Source organism: Nicotiana sylvestris, chromosome 2 (genome assembly GCF_000393655.2).
Source record: "Nicotiana sylvestris chromosome 2, ASM39365v2, whole genome shotgun sequence".
Taxonomy (NCBI): domain Eukaryota; kingdom Viridiplantae; phylum Streptophyta; class Magnoliopsida; order Solanales; family Solanaceae; genus Nicotiana; species Nicotiana sylvestris.
In genome coordinates this window covers 79,870,598-79,879,854 of record NC_091058.1, presented here as the reverse complement: position 1 = coordinate 79,879,854, position 9,257 = coordinate 79,870,598, and the positions used below count along the sequence as shown (strand labels likewise).

General features: G+C 37.0%; 1 protein-coding gene across 1 annotated transcript; it reads left to right on the top strand.

The window, feature by feature from the left end:
* The first annotated feature begins 326 nt into the window (after window positions 1-326).
* LOC104228131 (zinc finger CCCH domain-containing protein 45-like) lies at window positions 327-8,524 on the top strand. Its single transcript, XM_009780543.2, has 4 exons — window positions 327-720; window positions 5,974-6,144; window positions 6,237-6,361; window positions 6,453-8,524. The coding sequence occupies exons 1-4, from the start codon at window positions 664-666 to the stop codon at window positions 8,287-8,289; spliced, it is 2,190 nt and encodes a 729-aa protein (XP_009778845.1). The 5' UTR covers window positions 327-663; the 3' UTR covers window positions 8,290-8,524.
* Window positions 8,525-9,257: the final 733 nt, after the last annotated feature.

Below are 9,257 nucleotides of genomic sequence, written 5' to 3'. Positions count from 1 at the left end.
TTCCTTGATGTTCGAGGAAGCTGGAATATAACTATGGAACAAATGTGTTTAAACTCTAGTAATGTTGTATGATTTAATTTTATTTGTCTAAATTTTGAATTTTTGATGATTATGTGGTATAGCTGTATAGGTAACGATGGGAAATCGTAATAAGTAGGGGAGGTGAGTGCAAGTAGACAGCACCATAAAAATTAGGAAGATATAAAAAAAAAAAAAATAACTACGTATGCATTCCTAAAACAAAACAAAATCTACGGATGGGTAAAGGAGAGAAAAGAAAGGAGTACGTTTCACAATCCAAAGAGAAAAAGGACTAAATTCCAAATAAATGGACGTACTACTATTTATTTTTTATAATATAAAAAGACATGATGATGAGCTGTAAGCGCTAAACCTGAAAAGAAGTGTAACGATTTCTCCAGACTCCAGCAGCAGCAGCCATATAACAAAACTGCATCCCCGTGGCGCTTTTCAACTTCTAGGGTTTTTGCATTCTGTAGATTACTCTAATCTCAGCTTCCGACTTGTATTCTCTTAGCTTTTTTCAGAACGCAGATATAACTTGCATTAATTCTCTGGAGGCGAAAACAATTCGTTTTTATCTATAAGAAATTTGAGTGTTTTCGAATCTATTAATTAATTCATCTGATTTTAAGGGATTTCATGGAATTGAAGAAATCAAACAGGGTTTCCTGGGCTACTGGACCTAATCTTTGTCAGGTATACACCACATTACTGCACACAGTGTATTTTTAGTGCACGAAGTTTATGCCTGTTTTTGATTTCTTATTCATGAGCATTTAGTCAGTTTCAGGTTAGCCTCTGTTCGTAGATAAATAGATGATAACTAGTTTTGCTATGTTGCGTTACCTGTATTAATTTATTTTAGTTTGGCTGCCTGATGTAGTGATTTTATGTTATATGTGAGTGGCAGGATTGTAGAAAAACATTGCAATCAGTTTTAGGTGGGGTTATTCTGGACTGTAAATCTGGAAAAGGAGATTAAGGGTTTTTATAGGACTAAAGGGTAAAGAGAAGGATGAGATAAAAGTTGAAACTTTAGGGAGGTAGCAGGGGTGTAAACAAGATGGCCCAGATACCACCATTGTCCAAAAAAAAACATAGCTTTGAGGGAGAGAGTCAAAGGCCTTGAGCGATTGTTTGAGTTGTGTATTAGTGTCTTTAGGTTCCTTGAAGTGGATGTAGACAAAGGAAACTTCTGGTTTTCCGCCAAGAAGTAATGTTTTCAGCTGTTAGGTTTGTAAGGCTTAGTGGCCACTGATTTTTCTTTCGAGCTTTGACTTTGCTGTTTATCCTTTTGGTTGAAAGGCGGTCTTCATCAATATTTGCTAAAATTCAAATTTTAAGTGCCATTGTGTTTTTATAATTAGATGACACCAGAGCATGTAGTTAATAAGGCTTCTTGGTGTGTGTCTGTCTATTAGTTATCATATTGATTTATTGCTGTTAATTTGTCATTATTGCTTTGCACTAGTAATTACAAGAATTCAAGGCAAACATACATTTTTCTATACAAGTCAAAATGATTTTATTGATATTCATCCTTTTTTATATGATAGTATTTGATTGGACATGAAGTTTAACTTGCTTGGTATATTAGTGATAGTAGAAGAAATACTGTAGTAATGTTCGAAAATAAGTTTAAAAGGGAAAACAACACGTCAAAGTATAGATTTGAATAGTCTATTGACTTTGAATTTATGAAATTTGTATAAGAAATGAAATGGTTTCAAGCCTTTTAGGACGTTCCAAATGAAAAGAGTCATGTAAATTGGGACGGTTGGAGTAATATCTGTTGACAAGATGAAAGACCGGCAATATTCAATGAGAGGGAGAAAGTACTATTCGGTTTCAAGATAAAGGCTGAACTTGTCTATGCTATTGTTAAGGTAAACAGTTACCCGAAGCTCTTATATTACACATGATCAAACAATGTAAAATAAAGGTATCTAACTTGTTAAGAGGAACTTAAATTTATCTGAAGGAAGAGTGAAACAAAGAACTAATATCTAGTGGCAGACTAAAGACAGACAACATAAGGTTCGCATATTCAGAATTAGGAAAGAATGTAAATAATTTTGTTTGTAACGCCAAAGCACATGCTTAGTGCTCTGCTATTCTATAGAATATTCTTTTACGGATAAAGAAAAGAACTTATGAAAGGGAACTTACATGTATTTAAATCAACTTAAAATGTTAGAGAAGTACTATCAAGCGTCAAGGTGAATGTCGAACTCGTCCATATTATCATTCAGGTAAACAGTTACTAGAAGCTTTTTATTTATAAATTTGATCATACACGATGCTCGTTGACAAAGACCTCAGCATATTTGCTACATGTGTGGATGAAAAATAAGAAATGAGATCAACACTGGGAGGGGAGCAGGTTTATTAAAGTGATGTGTCTCTGCTGTTTCAGCCAAGAGTTTTAGAATGAGATATAAAATATTAAAAGAAAGATGCATCTTGAGGCAGATCATACCCAATATTCATTAAAAAAATCCCCATTTAGAATCACATCAATTCCCAACCCACAAGGTAGTCCCTTGAATTACATTTTGGCTGAGAACTTTTAATAAATTATGTTCTTGGTCTTATATTTATTGAAGATATCAACAAGATACCTAATGAATGGTAATGCAAGGAGGGGGAAGTAACTTGATAAATGTTATTACGCTAACAAATTCCTTGCTTAAGTTCCAGAGGCGGATCTAGGATTTTTGGAACATGGGTACACCACTAAGAAAAAGAGAAAAAAGGAAGTATTAAGTGGGGATCGGTCCCTAATCCTTTAGGTAAATAACTCAACACTCAACCAAGTGCACCATTTTACCTTTTTGGAGCGGAGCCAACAGATAATATTAAATTAATTTTAGGACATATGTACATAAAATACTTAGTTTGGCGGAAAGATCAAACGTGCAATAAGGCAGTAAATCAGCCCATGTTAAGTTGGTATCAACTGAGAAGCTTCTTCAACAGGCTCTATCTTGCAAAGGTGCTTATAAATTACAGCTGCAAGAACTGTAAACATATTGTAAATGAAGGAATTGATGAGATTGATACATTATTATGATTTCCAAAGCCTAATTCCGTCAGCTTGGATACTGTCATCTCCATTGAAGTCCCAAAAATTTGGTAATTTACGTAAAAAAGCTACTGCTCGGATGCTATGTAATAACCTCAAAGTTTCAAGTAGATTACCCCAACCTCCTTACTGGTTGTCCAGTGTTCTGTGCTTAAAACTTTTTCTACACTATCATCACATTTTTTCAGTATCTCTCTACCTAAAGGATTTCTAAGAAATGTTACTCTTTCTACACTATTCATCACATTTTTTCAGTATGTCACTACCTGAAGGATTTCTAAGAAATGTTTATCCTAAAAGTTATTACAGTGGCATAAGATCTATTTTTAGCCCAAATGCCCATTCATGTTTCTAGCTTTTAATTGCACTTCAAACTCCTCCTTACTCGTGCTAAGTCAAAAAGGAAAACAAATCGGGATGAAGACTCTTGGAAGTTATGCCCCATTTCCATGACAACAACAACAACAACCACCACCTTGTATAATCCCACAAGTGGGGTTTGGGGAGGGTAGGATGCACGCAACCTTACCCTTACCCTGGAAAAGCAGAGAGACTGTTTCCGATAGACCCTCGGCTAAAGAAGGTGAAAGAAGCCCTGATAGCAAGTAATAACAAGACAAATAATTAGAAAACTAAATCGAAGATAGCAACAGAGAATATGAAAGGTAGCAAAATAATATATTTAGAAAACTAAATCCAAGGCACCAAACGAGAATATGAACGAAGTACTGCTAGCAAACTATGGAATTACCGATGGCAAGTAATAACGGAACAAGACATGCGAATATAGCAAACTAAGGAAAAAAAGGGTACCGTACTAACACTAATACTATCGAACCGGAGAAGACAAAAGGAAACACACGACTACCTCCTAACCTTCTACCCTAGTCTTCATCCTCCACACCCTTCTATCTAGGGTCATGTCCTCGGTTAGCTCAAGCTGCGCCATGTCCCGCCTGATCACCTCTCCCCAAGAATTCTTTGGCCTACCTCTACCCCTCCTCTCACATCCCAAGGCCAACCTCTCATATCTCCTGACTGGGGCATCTGTGCTTCTCCTCTTAACATGCCCGAACCATCTCAACCTTGCCTCACGCATCTTTGCCTCCACAGGGGCCACTCCCACCTTGTCCCGAATAACTTCATTCCTAATTCTATCCAACCTAGTTTGTCTACACATCCATCTCAACATCCCCATTTCCATGATAATTTAGTCATATTTAAACCTAACTTTGCAGTTTTAGTTGCTAATCTGCCATGTTTGGAGAACTTCATGACATTTGATGAAAGAAAGAACCATGTAAGATTTTGCCCATCAAATGAAGATGGCTTTGGTGGAAAGAACAAAATCTTGATGTTAATCTTGTGGATTTTTTTTAAAACTCTGTTTCCCCATATAAGACCATACTACAAGGTAAATATGGAATTTATGACCAGATTTAGACATCTTGATTGAAATATTTTTTGTAATCGGACCGTTAGGGAATTTTTTCCTTGCAAAAATTTCTGAAACAATTTTATAGCTATATAGAGCAATATAAATAGAATAAATTGGTGTTGAATAATCAGAAAATTATTGACTTATGCTATATTTACTTGTCAACTGAAAAAATCGGGGAATAAATCTGCAAGTTAATCTTCTTAAGCATCATTTTCTCTTAAATATCCAAAAGAAAAAAGAAAGAAACTTTTTTTCTTCTTAAGAGAAGGAAAAGGAGCTTATTAGAGGAAAGAAGACAAAAAAGGGCAGTAATTCATTTAGGCTAATTCGTGAAAAGAAAATTAAAGACAGCTGCCATATGTGGCCTTATAAATGAATTGGACAAAGAAGTGATCCAAAAATGTTATAAATGAATTGCATTCTTTTGTTTCATTTGTGGTGTAAAGAGGATTTTTAGATGATGTAAGCTCACTTTTAGATGTTAATAGTATCCTTGTATGAAGAACGAGGACTCACTTTTGCTTTCCCTTTTGAACTATAGATATGGCTGCAACACTTCCCTTTTGTGCTGATACTTGTATATATAAGCTGTTACCATTCTTAAAAATAATGATCCGAAGAACAAAATTAGTGTCAGGTTAGGAGAATCAAGTGCACAAAAAAAGTATGTCGAGATTCTACTAGTGGGTCAGTCGTAGATCCGGAGATTCAAGACTCAAGAGCATGAAAAAGTTTGCTGAGAATCTTGCCATTAAATGTATTTGGACAGAAAAAGGAAAACTGAACAAAAGCACTTATTCAAGTCACTTATATAACAAAATGCAATTACTAAAATTCTTATGTTTCCTGTAATTAAAGGCATTTCAAGATCAGATGATGCTGAACCAAAGTAATGGTTATGGTGTCAGTGATCCATATCATCGTGCACTAAATAGTTCTTTTATGATTATCCCTATTATAATTTGTCAATGTCATGGTGACTTTTTTAAACGAGACCTGATTGGTAAAAGTTCATCCCTTGTTCAAGAGTCATTCTTAGTGGTCGCTGATTGTATCTTGCTAATTAAGCTTTTGAGAACCATAGCAGATCATCACAGCTACACCTAAATGTTTGAGTTGTTAATTGACAATCGTTTCCCACTTTTTGAAGGCAAAGCTAACATGAAGAAATGGATTTTTGCCGTTACTGTATTCTTTTTAACCCCCTCACCCTCCTTTTTTCAAGGAGATATTCTTAGTGTAGTATTTTGTTCATGACATGCCAGATTGACATGCTTTCAGTTTTACTTATCAAGAACGTTGATATGCTTTAGTTTTTTCCTAGTTCTCCTTGGCAATTGTGCATAATTTACCATTCATTAGGTAAAACATTTATGGGAACTCACTGGGTTTGTTGTTGTTGTTGTTGTTGTTGTTGTAATAGGTAAAACATTTCCTACAAGAGGATTGCCCATCAAAAGTCGGTAGGGGATCTCAACATCATCTTCAGTTTAAGCCGTCGCTTAGACCATCATTTGAAGGAAGACATTGTCCGAAGCAACCAAAAGAGAGGCTTCCTTACATACCTCTGGCTAAATGGAAGTGCCCTCCCAAGGTAATCTAAGTTTTTTATGATAGGAGGTTGCCTTTATTTGCCTGGTTTCTGTACACATTGTTGTAATAGCCCATTTATTGCTGTATTGGTAGTTTAATTTGAATGAGAGATGGTGTATGGTTGCTGGTGAAGAAAGTAAAGAAGCAGAGGCTCAGAAGCATAGGGAAAAGAGACTACTTGAGGCTGTTTATCCTTCTCGGTCTGCAATTCCTCCCAAGTATGTAATTTTTGGACTATCTTTTAGGTTTATAGCTTTTTTGTCCCAATTTACTTGATTGTGATCCCTGGTTTCTCCTATTGGCTTATAGTCCTTCCACCTCGTCGGATCTGGACCAATTTTATGATGATAACCAAACTCAAGTGATTCCAATCATTCCCATTGAAGAAACAGCAGTTGTAGAAGGTTCGTCCCATTCAACACCATCCCAAAACATCAGCAGCAAATTGTTAGACCCATGCCTGCCTGACAGTTCATCATCATCTATCAGTATAGATACCACTCAAAAGCTACCTGCTAGTGGAAAATTGTTTTCCCAGGCTTTGTCAACCTCCAAAGATCTCAGGCTACCTCAGAGTAACTCTCCTTTTTGTGTTAGACTGCCTGTTAATGGGCAATCTGCTCCATATCTTTCAAGATGTCAAAATGTGAACAGAACTGAGCAACATCAAATTTCTCCTAAGCCACCTGCTAATCACAACCCGGTCACCCAGTTTCCATCCACATGTGAAAATCCCGAGATTCCTCAGCACCAGGCTGAAGTTTTGCCAAAGTCCCTAGCTAACCACAACCCTGCTACCCAGTGTCATTCAACATATGAGAATCTGAACGCAGCTCAGTGCAAGAATCAAATTTCTCCAAAGCCACCTGCTAATGTCATCTGTGTGCCCCAATATCAATCAAATACTGAAAATCTGAGTGTCCCTCAGTGCAAAACTCAAGCTTGTTCAAATCCACCTGCTAATGAAAAATCTATCCTTGAGAAGATGCCACATGGTTTTGAGGGTGATTTGATGGTTGCTGTAACCGCAGCTGTAGCTGCACTTGCAAAAAGTCAAGAGCAGGGTAGTCTGATTGATACTGACTTCTTGATTAAGCTTCTTAGCAACCCAGAACAGATACAGAAACTGATGAACGAACAGGGAGTGGCTACCAATCCTGAAACTGGTGCTGCATCTGGCTCAAAGCCTATTGTTTCTTGTAGTAACACCTCAAGGTCAACAGCTGATCCTCTGCATAAGCAGATAGCTGGTAATGATAGTCGCAAATCTGCTGTTGCTGATTCAACCGTTTTCTCTCGGTCACTGGAGGTAAGAAATACTAATGAACAAAGAGGAACTGCTGCCATGTCTAGGTCAGTGGATCTACTGGTTCCCTTGCCTAGGACAAAACCTGATAAGGTAATTAACAAGCCCATTAATGAATACCAAGCTCCCCATGCAGGATCTGGACCAATCTTTGGACCAAAGCCAATGGCAAAATCTGTGCCCTTGGCTCTCTCTAAGCCTGAAACATTCGTGAAAAGTAATTTGGTTAATGAACAAAGGGCCTCTGCTCATGTAGGAACTGCAGACATTAATGGGAGTAAGCCATTAGTTCACCCCACTTCAGACCTAAATTTGGAAATGATTAAGAAACTGATTAATGAATATGGAGCACCTGACTATATAGAGGGGAAGCCCTTTGTAAATTCTGAGTTAGTTCCTTCACTTGTTTCGTCAAGGGCAAAATTTCCTGTTGCTACGCAGCCTGAGCTGCAAATAAAGTCATATTCATCAAATACTGGCCTCACGTCCCCATTCTCCACAATGACTAATGCTGCCCCTCTACACAAGGATATCAATTACTACAAATCCTTGATCAAGCAACATGGAGAAAATCGTGAATCTGTGGATTGCGAAATCTTACAAAATATCAATCCTTATGGTAATAGAGGACCAGAATCGTTAAAGAAGCTAAAACCAAATCAGGCCAGCCTGAATTTTCAGAAGCATTGCGTTTTCTTCAACACACCAAGGGGATGCCTAAATGGCACCACTTGCCCCTTCCTGCACGATATGTCCAAACAATGGAGGTCTGGGGAGATGTTGGAAGCTCCGGCTCCAAAGAGAATGAAGTTAGGTGGGGAACTTACTGGTAGGACATGATTCAGGAGGTATCCGTTTCCTTTAATACAGAAAACCAGTGAGAAAAGCAGTTGCACAGTTTAAACATACGCATTCCGTTTTCCTTTTCTTTGGGGAAATTTTGAAAAGCATCCCTTTTAGACTTAGATTAGACATTTAGAATGTGAGAAAAGTTTTGATTTGAAACTTCCAAGTTGGATGAAGCGCTTCTTACCTCAAGAAATTTTTTCTTTTAACAAGTTTAATGAAGCCTTTTTTGCTTTTAGTCAAAGTTTCTGAAGCTTCAAAGATTGATGAAACTGGTTTTGGACGCAAGCTCCTGGGGGAAGCCCTAGGGTCATAATTCTGGGTATTGAAAGCTCCCAATTTCAGAGAATACTGCATGCATAGATGAGACTCCGCCTTCCCACTTGATAAAAGTGGCATGCAGAATATACCGACTTAAGAGCACCCTTAATCCTAATTTCGCATGTTGATTTACACATTATGTTAGTGGCAATTAACTAAAAAGGTTATAAAGCATTTGATGGAGGAAATTTGGTCTAAGAATCAAAAAAAATTGAATTCTTTTAAAGTGGTGAAAATCATATAGAATAATACTAATAATGTGATCTGGTAACCATTTTAGAACTTTATAAGATGAATAAGAGTATTACATCACTCGGGGGAAAAAAGAGTATTACATGAATGGGGATAAAAGGTGCCAATATATATAAATTAAGAGAAAGAAGTGCTGTGTGGACCACCACGCAATCTTGTCGTCTTAAAATAGTGTAAAGAGTTGAGATCCAAGGGAACTTACAATTCTGAAGTTTATTTAGTTACTCGAAACTCGTCTAGACGCTACTTCGTCGTGACAATTCAAGTGCAAAGCTAGTTGACTTTCCTGAATGAATGAAATTTCTTAACAAAGACGAAATGGAACTCAAACGCACTGATAATTGGGAACATAAACACAGGCCGAACTTATTGAATGAATGGGCACAACT